The sequence below is a fragment of the Callospermophilus lateralis genome, chromosome 1 (assembly GCF_048772815.1).
Source record: "Callospermophilus lateralis isolate mCalLat2 chromosome 1, mCalLat2.hap1, whole genome shotgun sequence".
Classification (NCBI taxonomy): domain Eukaryota; kingdom Metazoa; phylum Chordata; class Mammalia; order Rodentia; family Sciuridae; genus Callospermophilus; species Callospermophilus lateralis.
Genome location: NC_135305.1, coordinates 216,825,315 through 216,841,046, shown reverse-complemented (window position 1 = coordinate 216,841,046; position 15,732 = coordinate 216,825,315). Strand labels below are relative to the sequence as shown.

The 15,732-nt window shown below is 36.6% G+C and overlaps 1 protein-coding gene and 2 pseudogenes across 1 annotated transcript; all 3 read right to left on the bottom strand.

Annotated features, from left to right (window-relative positions):
- Window positions 1–2,889: 2,889 nt before the first annotated feature.
- Window positions 2,890–3,429, bottom strand: LOC143410729 (N-alpha-acetyltransferase 50 pseudogene; annotated as a pseudogene).
- Window positions 3,430–9,380: 5,951 nt separating this feature from the next.
- On the bottom strand, window positions 9,381–11,654 carry LOC143410718 (vesicle transport protein GOT1B pseudogene; annotated as a pseudogene).
- Window positions 11,655–14,537: 2,883 nt separating this feature from the next.
- On the bottom strand, window positions 14,538–15,506 carry LOC143394883 (olfactory receptor 7E178-like). The gene has a single exon (XM_076849455.2). It carries the CDS (start codon window positions 15,423–15,425, stop codon window positions 14,538–14,540), a length of 888 nt encoding a protein of 295 aa, XP_076705570.2. The 5' UTR covers window positions 15,426–15,506.
- Window positions 15,507–15,732: the final 226 nt, after the last annotated feature.

The window sequence follows — 15,732 nt, the reverse complement described above, 5'->3', positions numbered from 1 at the left end:
GATCTTCTCGCTTTCAGCGCCTGTGATGAAAAATTCGTTGTTAACCTTATTGGTTTACCCCTGAATGTAATCTGCCTCCTTTCTCTTGTAGCTTTTAATATTTTCTCTTTGTTCTGTATATTGGATATCTTCATAACAATGTGTCTTGACGTTGGTCTACTTTGATTTTGTATGCTCGGTGTGCTGTACGCATCTACAATTTGTATATCTGTTTCCTTTTTTATTTCTGGAAAGTTTTCTGTAATTATTTCATGTAGCAGGTTACTCATTCCCTTGGTTTGAATCTCTATATCTTCCTCTATCCCGATGACTCTTAAATTTGGTTTTTTAATGTTATCACATATCTCTTGGATGTTTCTCTCGTGATTTTTAACCAGCCTATCAGAGTTGGCTAGACTCTTTTCAAGATGATATATTTTGTCTTCATTATCTGACGTTCTGGCTTCTACTTGCTCCACTCTATTAGTGATGCTCTCATTTGAAATTTTAATTTGGTTTATAATTTCCTTCATTTCTAAGATTAATTTTTGATTCTTTTTTATAATCTCTATCTCCTGATAAATATGCTTAACTTCTTCTTTTATCTGTTTTTGTAATTCATTCTCAATGTGTTCTTTTGCTGCTTGGATTTGCTGTCTCGTATCCTCTTTAAGGTTCCATTCCATCTGTCTAAGGTATTCCTTGAGTTCTTTTTTTGTTTTTACAAACTCAATTCAAACTTTAATATTTTTCCCTCTTTAAATGACAAGTACTTAATTGTCGTGAGGCAGCTATTCGGTTTTTGATAACCACATATAGGGATACATTCATAGGACTGCTTAGAAAGTCCAGGTGAAATGGATATAGAAATAGAGGCAGTGTCATCTCAGAAAACTCAGTTATATATCAAAATCTATTTTGATATCTGGAAGTTTACAAAAAGGCTGAATTCTTCACACTAATTACACTTCCTGTAACTCAAGCACTCTTTTCTTTTCAAGAGCAAGCTGAATCCTATCCACATTAATCTTAATCTTATCCACATTAAAGTTGCTTAATGCTAAACTTTTCTTCTAAGCCTACATTTGGATTGTTTAAGGAATTGATAATGAAGAAAACAGTGTGGTCTTTCTAGGATTATTACTAATTTAAGATTAGAACACTAAAAATTCATTCACCAGCCATCTTCCTTTCTTATCTTTTTCTTGGCACTCAAGACTATGGAAGTCTATTTTACTTTGTACTCTCACACTTACAAATAAAAACTTAAGGATATAAAGTGTGTACATTCTATAAAATAATATTGTCATTTAACCGATTTGGACATGAGACTTTTATACCAGAATTTTACATGAGGATCAATATTATGAATCAAACTTCCTTAAAGTCAAATGACAGAAAACTCAAGACCTGTGCATTGTTTGTAAAGTCTAATGAGGGCATTTCTTGAACCATCACTACTGATAAACCAAAAAATTCTAAATATTGTAGATGGGGCAATGAGAGTAAAACACAAGTATGTCAGATGTCTCTCATAAAGTTATCAACCTGTTAAAGCCACTCTCTACGTGTCAGAAAATGTTCTGACAAAAACCAGTCTGTCAGTAGAGGAGGTCACAGTGATATCTGCATTAACACTTTATGCTTCTATCTTTCTTAGAAGCAATTTGTTTAACAATTCCCCTTATCCCAAATCCTTAAACTCAATATTGTAGGCACAGAGTATAAGCAAATCTGGGATGTTCTCCAACAGATAATCAATAGCATAGATATGTTATTCTCAAAAATACTGTTTGGATATCTTTTCCTATACAATCAAATGTTCAGTGGCCACACGTTCAATTAACAACCTGCATTAGTTGACATTAAATGCATTTATTGTGCCACAGTCCATCTAGGCTTCCTTTTAGGTATTTTTTAAATATGTTTATGAGAAAACACCTGCTTTAGGTTGATTTAGGGATACTGACCTATAAGGACATCAACTCCACTTTTAAGGTTAGACTATTATGGGTTTGCTGAAGGAAAAAGGTTGGGGGGAAAAAAAGATCACAACAAAGCTCTTTAGGTCAGTTAAAGGCCATATCTCTAGCTGGGAGAATAAAAAAAGTTTTTTTCACCAGCTCATACTCTAAAAATTAATGACTCTAATATCAATAGCAAGAAAAACAAATCTTCTAATAACCAGTCCACTCATTAGCAAAAAAGCAGTTTAACTCAAATGCTTTCAGGCCAAAATATAACACAATCTACCCAAACTGCCTCATCCATCAGTCAGGGAAAAAATTGCTTTAAAAACCTAAATAAACTCGATATTTCTTACGAAGATAAAAATGGTCCAACTCCTGAGAAAATGCTCAGAAGGACTAAAGGTGGAGTGAAGGCAATGTCTAGGGATTAACATCCCACAAATAGTTTTTAAGAACCTAGAGTACCACAAACACACTAAACTTGTCTATGAATTACAGAACAAGATATTGCTGCTGCTTCTTTTTATCTTCAGAAATAAATAATATCTGTAGGCTCTGCCCTTCAATGTGAAAGCAGGAGATAAGGAAAAAAAATTGAAATCATCTGACACCCAAATTTTGGGACCATACATTTTAACTGTGAAACTAAACAGATCTACCTTCTCCTTCTTTCAAGACAACCACCGTACACACACACACACCAAAAAAGAGAGAGAGAGAGAGAGAGAGAGAGAGAGAGAGAAACTAAAACAATCCAAACATGATTATTTTTAAAAGTCCTTGAAAGTATTAAAACTTCTAGAGGAAGAAAAGAAATGAGGAAAAAAAGGAACAAGGAGAGAGGAAAACTTAGGAAAGGTGGGGGACAGGGGCAGGGAATCAATGGGCTTCTCTTTTATTTGGCGACAAGCAAGTGCAAGAAAGTTCATTTGTAATTTGTTCAGTTGTCTGTTTTCTGTGCATCTGCATTCTGACCAGAAGGGACTTTGAGGTTTTTCTGAAGCACATGAGCATCTGCAGGCTCTATTCTCTTATAGTAGTTCTTCTTTGTCTCAATAATCTCAAAGCCAGACTTCCTGTAGAAGTCAATTGCTGACTCATTGCTGATCTGAACGTGCAGATAGATGTTGTCAAAAGTGCCATCTTTTTCACAGATGTTTAGGACGTGATTTAACATTTTAGTTCCTATTCCTAGCCTTCTGTAAGGTGCAAGACATCCTAGTGTCATGATGTAAAGTCTCTTCTGATTCTGTGAATGATCCACCCTGCAGCATACTGCACCTACAGCAATATCATTGAAATAGGCAAGTTTTGCTAGCTCGCCAACCTCCAGCACATCCTTGTAGAACTTGTCATTGTAGCTGACTGGAAAAATGACCTGGTTCAATCTCTTCAACTGTTTAATATTGTGTGGTGTTACATCTCCCAACTCAGTCCAGCCTTTCATCTTCCCCGCCTGCTGAGGCCGTCGTTACCACCGCTATCAAGGCCGTCGTCCTCGCCGCCCCAAGCTCTCGGTGCCCTCAGTTCGGGCCACTGAACCCCACAAGCTGGCCTCCTCGCCTAGGACACAGAGCTGAAGGGGTGACGGAGGCCGCGAAAGTCGAGGGCGGCCCTGAGTCTTCGAAGGAGGCGGGGATGTCTCCAGCAGCCACGCTGGTGCCGCCGCTTCTTCACACGTGCACTCAGGGCACTCAGGTCCCGCCCGCCGCTGCCGCAAGCCAGACCTGCCGCCGTGCAGTCTCCTTGAGTTCTTTATATGACAATTTTTCTGATGAATCTATATCCTCCTGAATATTTAGGCTTTCCTGCATTGTTTGTACTCCTTTTCTTCCTTGCTTTTTCATGTTGCTCATATTGCTTCTTGTTCTGTTTGACTGCTGAGTTACTGTTTACTCCTATAAATTCATTTGATGCTTGGGAGGAACGGTATTATAGGGGAAGGGAAGAAGTCACCAAAGAGAATGAGAGTAGGCAGGTAGAATTCAAGGAAGGGGGAATATGAGAATTGAAAAGAAATGCAAAGACAAAAGAAAAGAAGAGAGAGAGAAAAGAAACAGAAAATTAAAAAGAATTAAAAAGAAATCATAATAGCAATAATAAAAATGAAGATTAGTATTTAAAAAAATAAAATAAAATAAAATAAATTTTTTAAAAAATTTTTGAGAAAACCACAACAACAACAACAACAACAAAAATAAACCAAAACCAAAAAAAAGAAAAAAAATTTAATAAATGCAGTCTTAGAGTTCGATTCACTATTCTTCCAGTAGGTGGAGCTGTGCCCACCAGGCCAAGCTTCTCCTCTCAGTAGGTGGGAGCCAGTCACTGTGCAGCAGCTCTTCCTCCTGGACTGGGCGGGTCTCCAATCCTGAGTGCACCGGTGATGCTCACCACAATAATGGCTACACGCCAAGTCTGCTGCACCTGTGAGCCCTGTTTTCATGAACGCCTGGGCACATTCTCCCTGTCTGCCATTCCCTTGGACCCTAAGTTTGTAGAGCTTGGGGCTGAGAACCCCCAGCGAATTTGCTTGCCCTCTGGTAGCCACGCCCCTGGAAGCTGGTGCAAGAGACCTCAGTTGTCAGCACTGGTGGTAGCGGTAGCCGGGATTTCCGCGCCGCGGATCCCGCGCCACTCCTGATTCTCAGAGGAGGACATACAATCAATCAACAAGTACATGAAAAAATGCTCACCATCTCTAGCAGTCAGAGAAATGCAAATCAAAACCACCCTAAGATACCATCTCACTCCAGTAAGATTGGCAGCCATTATGAAGTCAAACAACAACAAGTGCTGGCGAGGATGTGGGGAAAAGGGTACTCTTGTACATTGCTGGTGGGACTGCAAATTGGTTCAGCCAATTTGGAAAGCAGTATGGAGATTCCTGGGAAAGCTGGGAATGGAACCACCATTTGATCCAGCTATTGCCCTTCTCGGACTATTCCCTGAAGACCTTAAAAGAGCATATTACAGGGATACTGCCACATCGATGTTCATAGCAGCACAATTCACAATAGCTAGACTGTGGAACCAACCCAGATGCCTTTCAATGGATGAATGGATTTAAAAAATGTGGCATTTATACACCATGGAGCATTACACAGCACTAAAAAATGACAAAATCATGGAATTTGCAGGGAAATGGATGGCACCAGAGCAGATTATGCTTAGTGAAGCTAGCAATCCCTAAAAAACAAATACCAAATGTCTTCTTTGATATAATGAGAGCAACTAAGAATAGAGCAGGGAGGAAGAGCAGGAAGAAAAGATTAACATTAAACAGAGACATGAGGTGGGAGGGAAAGGGAGAGAAAAGGGGAATTGCATGGAAATGGAGGGAGACCCTCATTGTTATACTTAATTACATATAAGAGGTTGTGAGTGGAATGGGAAAATAAACAAGGTGAGAAATGAATTACAGTAGATGGGGTAGAGAGAGAAGATGGGAGGGGAGGGGAGGGGGGATAGTAGAGGATAGGAAAGGTAGCAGAACAACAGTTACTAGTAAAAAAAGAAAAAAGAAAATAAAAGAAATTACTCAGCCATAAGGAGAAGGACTTCATGACATTTGCCAGTAAATGGATAGATCTGGGAACTATCATGTAAGTGAAATAAGCCAATCCCAAAAAACCAAAGGTCAAATGTTTTTGCTGATATGTGGAAGCTAAACCACAATAAAGTCAGGGAGAAGAAGAGAAGTTTAATAGATTAGACAAAGGGGAATGAAGGGAAAGAAGGAGGTACAGGAATAGGAAAGACAGTGCAATCAATCTAACATAATTTTCCCAGGTATACATATGAAAATACCTAAGTGAATCCACCATCATGTATACTCACAAGAATGAGGTCCCAATTAGAATAAGCTATATTCCATCCATCTTTAAATAATTATATCATAATGGATTCTACTGTCACAACTAAAAAGAACCAATAAAAATAAATACATAAATAGATAAATAAATAAATAAATAAAATGGAAAACAAAAATACCCTTCCTTGAGAAAAAAAAATCATTCTAATTAAAGGTAATTGAAAACAGTCAAACAGATTATTTTATTCTAAGATAATGATATGAATTTCCTGGATGCAGAATATTTATAAAAACTCTGTGAGAACTAAGACCATGTTATTGGAATTCAAATTAAGTTGAAAGTTCATAATCACACTTTTATTTGCCAGTTAAATTCATGGATTTTCATAATTCTTTCATGGTAACATTTCATTCTTTCACAGAAAGAGGGTTTCATTCAAATACGTAGATTATCTTTTTTAAATCATTTTATAACCCTAACCTTGGCTTTAGTGGACTTCAAATTTTGATTAATATGCACATAATCATGAAGCATCACTGATCACACACTAGCGTACAGTGCATCTGTCAATAATTCAACAATAATGAATTTAAAAAACACTTCTGAAATGTTTTGTTTTATACAGTGTTATCTGTATCAACCCCATACAAATATAAGCAAACATCTTATACATAAGAACACTTTTGCTATTTTCTATTTTGGCAGGGTTTTTTGTTTTTAGGTTTGCTCTTTATTTTTGTTGTTGTTATTTGGTTTTGCTTTGTATATTTGTATTCCATAGTGTCCTGGTAATATCACTTCTTTTTATCATACATCCTATTATTTACAAATAAAGAATTTAGCATCTCAAGATACGTCTCCATCAGGTTTGAAACTCAGCCTTCTTAACCTAGTTAAAAGAATTTCATGCTAATCCTTCCCATGAAGGCAAGATTCATTGACTAGTACTATGAGGGAGAGACCTACAGAAGCTAGAATTAGTGTAGGAGAAAAACAGAACTTTGAGAATTCCTGGACCCCATCCCAGAATCAAAACATAAACTTAGTCCTCTAAACTGAAACTTTGCATATTGATATCATCCCAGCTGACATGGTTGCCCCAGTGTTGAGGAAACAATGATGCTGACAGTTCCTCCTCTTTTTACCATCTCCCACAGAACTTATTGGGCAGTACTGCATTTCTGCTGGGGCATTACCAAGGGCTATGGATCCAGTGCTCCTCTCCTGCTTAGTGTGTGATGAAACCTCAGGCTCTGTACTCAGGACTTGAAAAATGGCTCAAGGTTATGAAGATGCCAATGAAGACAGTAGACAATGCTGTGGAGCCACTACACTGGCAAAGTAAAGGGCTAGAAGCATAGGCTAATAGTGCAACCTTGGAGGCTCAATGCACAAAGTGCCTAATTAGCCAATAAGTCCACAACAATTCAATCTCTGAGGACTTGTTAATATTAAAGGAAACAGAAAAAGAGAAAAGTAAAATACTTGGTCTGACTTCCAAGTTGTTGAATCTTTATGTAAAACTCAGACTACTTTTTCTTCACTATAACAATCAAATATGGGATTTGGTATCTGTCAATTCATTGTATTAATCTGAAAATATATGGAGAATTAGACTTCTTGTTTCAAGAATCTCACACTATTTCCATTCCTATATGTCTCTAAGGAGAAATTCATATTTCAATTTATTTTTCCCTTTGTGTGGTTTGGTACTTTACGTACTGAAGAAATATGGGTTTTTTATTAGTCCAACTGAATCTTGGTTCTTTTTTCTCTAGTGAAAATATATTGATACATTATAAAACCACTGATGGTTACATAGGATTTTGATAATATACTGTATTTAAATACTCCAGGAGCAGGGCTTGGGCTGTAGTTCAGTGGCAGAGTACTTGCCTAGCATGTATTTGATCCTTAGCACCACATAAAACAAATAAAGATACCTGTTGATCTAGATCTACAAAAAAAATTAATAAAATTAAATAAATAAACAAATACTCTAGGAGCAGCAGGAGGAAACTATATTTTAATATTAATTTCTCTTTTTTAACCAATACATAATAATTGCACATATTTAAAATGCTACGTAATATTTGGAATCAGGTATACATTATGTAATGTCAAATCATAGTGATTATATCTCTTCAAACATCTGTCATTTCTTTATGGTAAAACACTTAAAATTCTTTTCTGTAACTTTAAAAAATTACAGTATATATTTAATTTGCTACTCTCAAAATAGAAAACTGTAATTAATCCTTCCCAATCACTCCCTCCTAATCTTCAAGGCCTCTGATAACTATCATGCTATCAACTTCTGAGACCACCTTTCTGAATGATATCAGGTGGTGCTTATCTTCAGAGTATGGCTTATTTATTGTCTTCCCCTTCCATCCATTTTGTCTCAAATGGTAGAATGGCATCCTTTTATGGCTGAATAGTATTCATTGTGTGTATGTCCAACATTTTCTGTATCCATTCATCCATTGATGGACAGTTAGGTTATTTCCATTTCTTGGCTAGTATATATTGTGCTTCAGTAACAATCGGAGTTCAGATGTCTCTTCAACAGATGTATTTCATTTCCTTTGGGTACATACCCAGCAAATGGATTGCAGAATAATATGGTGGTTCTATTTTTAATTTTTTTAGGAAACTCCTTGTGTTTTCCACAGTAGAAAACCTAATCCTTTACTTTCTATTCCCAGAAGTGACTTCCCATCACTTCTTCCATGTTCTCATTGCTGAAAGGGAGTCACTAGGTTCATGCCATACATCATGGAAGTCACACAAGGGCATAAGAACAAGGAGGTAAGGTCATTGGGAGTATCTTAGCCTCTCCCCACCTCATCTTCTATCAGAACATTGGGCTTGATACAAAGAAAAGTTTAATGCATACATAATGGATATGGGACAAAGTATGCTATTTAGCTGTACGTTGATAAATTATAGAAGGAATAAATAAATTATTTTGAGGGGATCCCAAATGGCAGATATATAGAGATAGATATGAGAGGAAGAAGCTGAGGATATTCAGACATTTAGAATACCTGGTCTGTACAAAATGTATTACTAAACCAAAGTCATTTCATATTAGATGGAGGGATAAAATACTAGGATTATAGCCAAGAATGAATTTACACCACATGACAAATGAACACCAAAGATAGTTATATTTGCATACCAAAATGCTTATTTTTACTTCCCCATCCCATGATTAGTATCCTTGAACAAAAAAGAAACACTAAAACTTTTTTCATTCTATATTGTATGTTCACTTGAGAGTTTTCTGACAATATACTTTTATACACTTGGAGACTTTTTTTCTAGAAAGGAAAGAGTTGACAAATCAACCTTTTATTCTATGAATTAATATTGGACATACTATTGGTAGAGGAGAATAGATCCCATTATTCATATTTTTTTCAAAAGAACCACAAATGTTTTATTTTAACTCCATGTTTACAAAAAATAGTGATTCATACATAAACTGGGTTTTCACTGGGTTTAATACATTAAAATGACATAATCCAACCCTACTCATGCATTACTTTCAGAGATACAGCACAACTGGAAATAGAGTTGCCATTATGGTGGACATTTCTGAAAAGCAAATGCCTATGGGTGCTCCTGAGCCCTCAAAACAAGAATAATAGTATTAAAAACAAAAGTAACCAATACCACAGTTCTCTAAGAATGGCTGTGTTCTGCACATTGTGGAAAAATAATAAAAATAGCCTTCTAGAGTTTCAATATGCTTCATAACATGGATTTCATCTCCCTTAGTTTGCTTGCTGCCTTCTTAGATCACTTGATTAGAAGCCTGTTTTCATTGCTTCTGTACTAATTGCTGTTGGTCTTTGTAGGCTACATGTTTTAAGCTTCTGTAAAGAACATTACAAGTTATTTGATGTAATTTAATTTTGTACTGAATGTTCTTCAAAGAATTTTATAAACAATACAACATTTTGAATGAGTCTTCAAATTCTCTTGTTGTGAAACAATATTGTTGCTTTTTCCAACTTTATCTATAAATGATCTAATTGCAGGTAAATTTAAGAGGGATCCAAGAACTGGCATTCTTCTAATAAAGCCAACCACACAGAAAAGAAGTCCTTGAACAAGTTAAAGAATCCATAATTTTCAAAGATCCTGCCTCTCAAAGGCCAACCAATAAGAACTACAAATACACCACCTAGGAAAAATTCTGTAGCTTTCATTTTATGTTTTTGGGAAAAGAATCTGAATGTTCTTTCTAAACTGATTATAAAAGCCTAGCCAGTCACAAACAAAACATTTCCAATAGCCAGTAGTACTTTGTCAAAAAAAGATAATCATTCCAAACAACAGGAAAAACTGTTAATCCCATTTCAATTTTCTGAGTGTCTGATAAGGAGATCATGGTTGTAGTGGTGAGGGCAGTGAAGGCATGCCCAGCATGGAAAGCTGAGTAGGGAGAAAAGAAAGCAGGAAGGAGCCCAAGAGACCCGTCACATCTTCCGGAAACATCCACTGTTCATAATTTTAAACCATACATTTCTCTCAAAAGTTGAGAAATTAGAGAACACACATCTATAATCCCAGCAAAAATGGAGGCTAAGGCAAAAATCACAAGTTTAAGGATATCCCAGCAATTTAGTGAGGCCCTAGCAATTTATCCAGAACCTGACTCCAAATGAAAAGGGCTGGGGATGTCGCTCAAGTGATTAAGCATCTCTGGGTTCAATCCCTGGTACCAGAAAAATAAAGAGTTGAGAAATTAATCTATGGAAGGTCTAGTGGTCCTGGGAAGAAGTACCATATTGAACATGCATGTAAAAATATCTTAAGTTTCTCCTCTGAAACAGTGGATAATTTGTTTGATGTTATATAAGGTAAAAGTGTGCCTATCTCTGCTCTACTTTATAAGACTTTGGATATATAGATAAATGACATTCAGTTTATGCTTTAAACTGCTTAAGTTTAAAGAAGAATTCTCAGTGACATTTCTTAAATTCCCTCTATGAACAGAGAATAAATTTCATAGGTCTCTGAGCAAAAAATTTGCATTTTAGACCCATTCAGTTTAGCCATTCCAATGACCTTGCTGATCCTCAATTTGAGAAAGCAATGTTCCCAATAGTATCTCCAGCATCCCTGTGTGCCTCCCAACACTCACTCACTGATCTAGGCTTCCTTCTTAATGGGGTGGTCTTGCTAATAGGGCTACTGAAATTCATTCCCTCTTCACATCTGAAGAGCAGTGAGAACTGAGGATCTTTCCTCATGAATGACAGGAGTCATTCCCCAGAATCAGGAAGCAGCCTCCTTATACAGATGACTCTGGAAAGAGACAGAGGTGTGATTTCTAAAGAACCGGAACCAGCATTCTGAAAAGCTGAAAGAACAGGTTGATATTTACTGTTGTGTGGACTTAAGCATGCTGTGTGATCAAGAGTGCTCTTGATGTTGTTCTGTAGGTACCACAAGATTATGGTTCTATCCCTCTTCTTTCCAGCAAGTTACACAACCCATCAAATCACCATGGTCTCATGCAAACTTTACTGTCACATGGGAAGAAGTAGCTCTGTATGTGATATCTCAGCAGATACCACCATGTAGCTCATCAACAAATGTTCTCATAGATTCTTATTTTTGCTTATGAAGTAATTGCTCATTTCACTCCAGAATTTTTTTTCTTCTGTCTTTTTATGGGTGTTACCAACAAACGAAGTCTTTCTTTTTATTTTAAATAATTTATTTATTTCTTCTACTCTAGGATCCAGTTGAAGTGCACATGTTGCATTTAGTTATCATGACTCATTAAACTTCAGTCTGGGACAGTTCTTCAGCCTTTATCTTTCACAACCCTGACACTTTTGAGTCAGAGTTTATTTTAAAAGGATGTCTACGAAAATATTTTATACTATAATTTTTGTAGGGTCTTACACCTTTCAGAATTAAACACACACATACACACACACACACACACACACACACACACACACACACACGACACACTGGGAAAGAAATTAAATGAACCCAGAAGCAGTACATTTCAAGAAGCACTGATTAGCAAAAACATCCGCAGACAAGGCCTGTTTAGCAGATATGGACTGTCTTAAATAATTATTTTCTCCTGATTATAAAAGCAGAAAACAAGCATTAAAGGCCTCTCACCTGTTAATCGCCTGCACTTTCTCCTATCCTAGGAAGAAGGCCACCACCAGAATAAAAGCCCCACTACATCACAAAGCGCTCATTTGCAGGTGCCATTTAATAAAATAAACTTTTAGCCATAGAAACATCAATGAAATAGTAAGTGCCAAAGCTTAATTCCTCCACAGAGACACTAAATTAACAACACATATGGACCAAGTTGCCTTTGTGAGAACTCCAAGAACTCGTTAAGAGATATTAGCACATCATGGAAACACAAATTCAGGAAGAGGTGAATAAAAATGGACAAGAAATGTTGCTGTTCTTAGTTGCTCTCCTTAAATCAAAGAAGACATTTGGAGAGCAACTAAGAACTGAACAGAGGAAAAGAGCATGAGGAAAATATTAACATTAAACTGAAACGAGTGATAGGAGGGAAAGGGAGAGAGAAGGGAAAGTGCATGGAAACGGAAGGACACCCTCATTTTTATACGAAATCACATATACAAGGTTGTGAGGGGAAAGGGGGGGAAGGGAGAGAATGGAACAACAACAGATGAGATAGAGAGGGAAGATGAGAGGGGAGGGGAGGGGGGATAGTAGGGGATAGGAAAGTCAGCAGAATACAACAGTTACTAATACGGTATTATGTAAACATTGTGAATGTGTAACTGATATGATTCTGCAATCTGTATTTGGGGTAAAAATGGAAATGCATAACGCATTTAAATCAAATGTATGGAAGATGAAAAAATAAAAAAATTAAAAAAAATAAAAAAAAAAGAAATGTTGCTGTATTTGCCATCAAGGACCTACACCCTCCCAAAAGCAGCATGGAACAATCAGGAGAAAATTCCCAAGTTCTGCCTTGAAACAAGAATAAGAAGGTGGAATATTCATGTAAAGATGTATCTTTCTAGTAGGCTTATGCCTTGTCTGACTTAGAGCACTATAGAGAAAGATACACAGAAAAATGTTAAGGCTCATACATTACCAGAGAGACTGTAGTACCACAAACAGATGACAGGTGGGACAAGAGATGATGGGCTCTGAAATTAAAGGCAAACCTCTTTAATGGTGAAAATTACACAAACAAGCCCAGAGAAAATTCATTTTCTGAAAATGTTTGAGAATTTCTAGGCTTTTTTATTGGCAGGACAATGGGACAGGGAGAGCCTCTGCGAATTAAATCCAGGTCTTCCCATATCCTGGGCAAATGCTCTATCACTGAGCTACATCCCCAGCCCTAAAATTTCTATTAGTCTGTGGTGAAAGTCTTTCACTACATGAAATCAATCCATAAAAACTGTGAGAAGTAGCTATTTTCTCAAAAGCCAAAAACTCAACAAAGAGAACAAGGCATGCAAAAAAATATGGAAACATGGCCCAACCAGAGAAATAAATTAAATATTCATAAACTTACTGTGAAATATTCTTTAAAGAAATTAGATCTATGATTTATCTGACAAAAATACAAAACATCCACCTGAAGGATAGTCAGTAAGCTAAAAAAGAACACAGACAACAAAATTGGGGAAGCAATGCATGAACAAAATGAGAATATTAGCAAACACCTATAAATTATTAAAAAGCAACAAAAATTTTGGAGTTGAAGAATCAATAAGTAAATTGAAATATTTGATAGTGTCATAATAGACTCAATCAACCAGACGGACATAATCAATCAACTTAGGAACTCATTATTTGAAATTATTGATTAAGTGAAGCAAAATAAAAAGGAACAAATAGAAGTGAATAGATCCTAAGGATTTTATGGGAAACTATTAAGCTGAATTTTTTTCATTAGGGAAAATTCAGAAAGGGAATAGGGTGGAAGAGATAGAGATTCAACTTTTTAAAATATGATTGAAATTTTAAATTTCTCAAATTTGAAGAATAGACACACATATCCAAACACTAAATAAACTCTGATAAATCCAAAGACACCCATAATGAGATATATTACACTCAAATCATCAAAAGTCACAAAGTTCAAACCATGGCAGCATCAAGGAGAAGCAATTCAACATGTACAAGGAAGATCCTAAAGGATTATCAGCAGATTTCTTACTAAAATCCTTAGGCATCTTAAAAAGTCTCAAGCTCAAGCCACATGCCAGTTCAATAAATCAGAATCTCTGGTGGTGAGACTCAGGCATCAATGTTTGCAAAGATCCCATAGTGTTTCCCATAAAGGCAATCTGGAGGACCAGTGATACACATCCTAATAGATAACCTGCACAAATAAATTTTTGATAAATGCAAAATTTATATGGTAAAGACACAGAAGCTACTAAAAAATATATTTATTATAAGAAATTTTAAATATATAAAAAGAGAGTTGCTCATCTTTCTGAGATTCTTGGATAATTAATAATAAAGTACAGAAGGTTGTATAAGTATAATAAAATTCAGAAATGCATGAGTAAGCTGTACAAAGAATACAGAAACTCCCACAGTTTCACTAAAGACAGTTTTTTTAAAAAGCGATATTTAGATATGACATAGGAGGAGAAATGAGAACCACAAGAGCTTAAAAATGATGTGATGAAGGAGATGAGTTTTACAGGCCTAGATGTTTAGTTTTGTTGCCTTTGCAAACCAGCACTGCAAATAGATGACACAAATCCTGAGACTAGACTATTTTTCTGAAAAGCCTCCACATAGCCCTCTTGATGTCCTTGGTTCTAAGGCTATATATGAAAGGGTTAAGCATAGGGGTGACTACAGTGTAAGCTACTGAGGGCACTGCACCCTTCCTAGGAGAAAGTGAGACAGCTGAACTGAGATACACCCCAAGGCCTGTCCCATAAAATAAGCAAACAACTGACAGATGAGACCCACAGGTAGAGAAAGCTTTATATTTCCCACCTGATGATGGAACTCTCAGAATAGAGGAAACTATTTTATAGTAAGAGAACAAGATCCCTGAGATAGAAAGAAAACCAGAGATGGCACCAGCAAAATACATGACTATGTTATTGGTAAATGTATCAGAACAGGCAATGTTGATGAGCTGAGAAGGGTCACAGAAGAAATGAGAAATCTCCACATTCTTGAAGTAGGTAAGTTGTAACACCGTTGAATTATGCAGCTGGGAGACCAAAAGGCTGATGAGAACTGACAACAAAACCAATGAGCCACAAAGGCGAGGGTGCATAATGACCTGGTAGTGTAGTGGATGGCAAATGGCTACAAACCTGTCATAGGCCATTACAGTTAGAAGCAGACTATCCAAACATCCAAAAAGCATAAAAAAAGACATCTGAGTCAGGCAGCCTGCATAGGAGATGACTCTGTTATGTGTTTGGATGTCCACAATCATCTTTGGGACCGTGGTAGAGGTGAAACTGATGTCAGCCAAGGATAGGTTGGCGAGGAAGAAGTACATGGGGGTGTGGAGGTGGGAGTCAGAGCTGACAGCCAGGATGATGAGCAGGTTCCCAAGCACTGTGACCAGGTACATGGACAGGAACAGTCCAAAGATGAGGGGCTGCAGTTCTGGATCCTCTGAGAGGCCCATGAGATGGAATTCTGAAACACATGTTACATTTTGTGATTCTATATTGGAGAGAAACCTTTTGAGAAGAAAAAATAGGTTGAAAAAAGTAAATAAGCAAACCAGTACACACTGCTGTCTATAATTTTGGATTAAAGCAATTCACTAGTAAAGTCCTTTTGTTTGAGGACCATATACCCTCAGCAATATTCCTTAGTTATGACACTCCCAAACATCTTAGAACTCTGTCATCGTTTATTTTTGTGGTATTCATCTTTTTCTATACATGTCAATCTTAGAGACACTAAACTGAAGTATATTTTAAAAGCAA

Bases quoted from the DNA above. Each gene is read 5' to 3' on its own strand.
- LOC143394883 (XM_076849455.2), bottom strand. From the start codon at position 15,425: ATGGGCCTCTCAGAGGATCCAGAACTGCAGCCCCTCATCTTTGGACTG.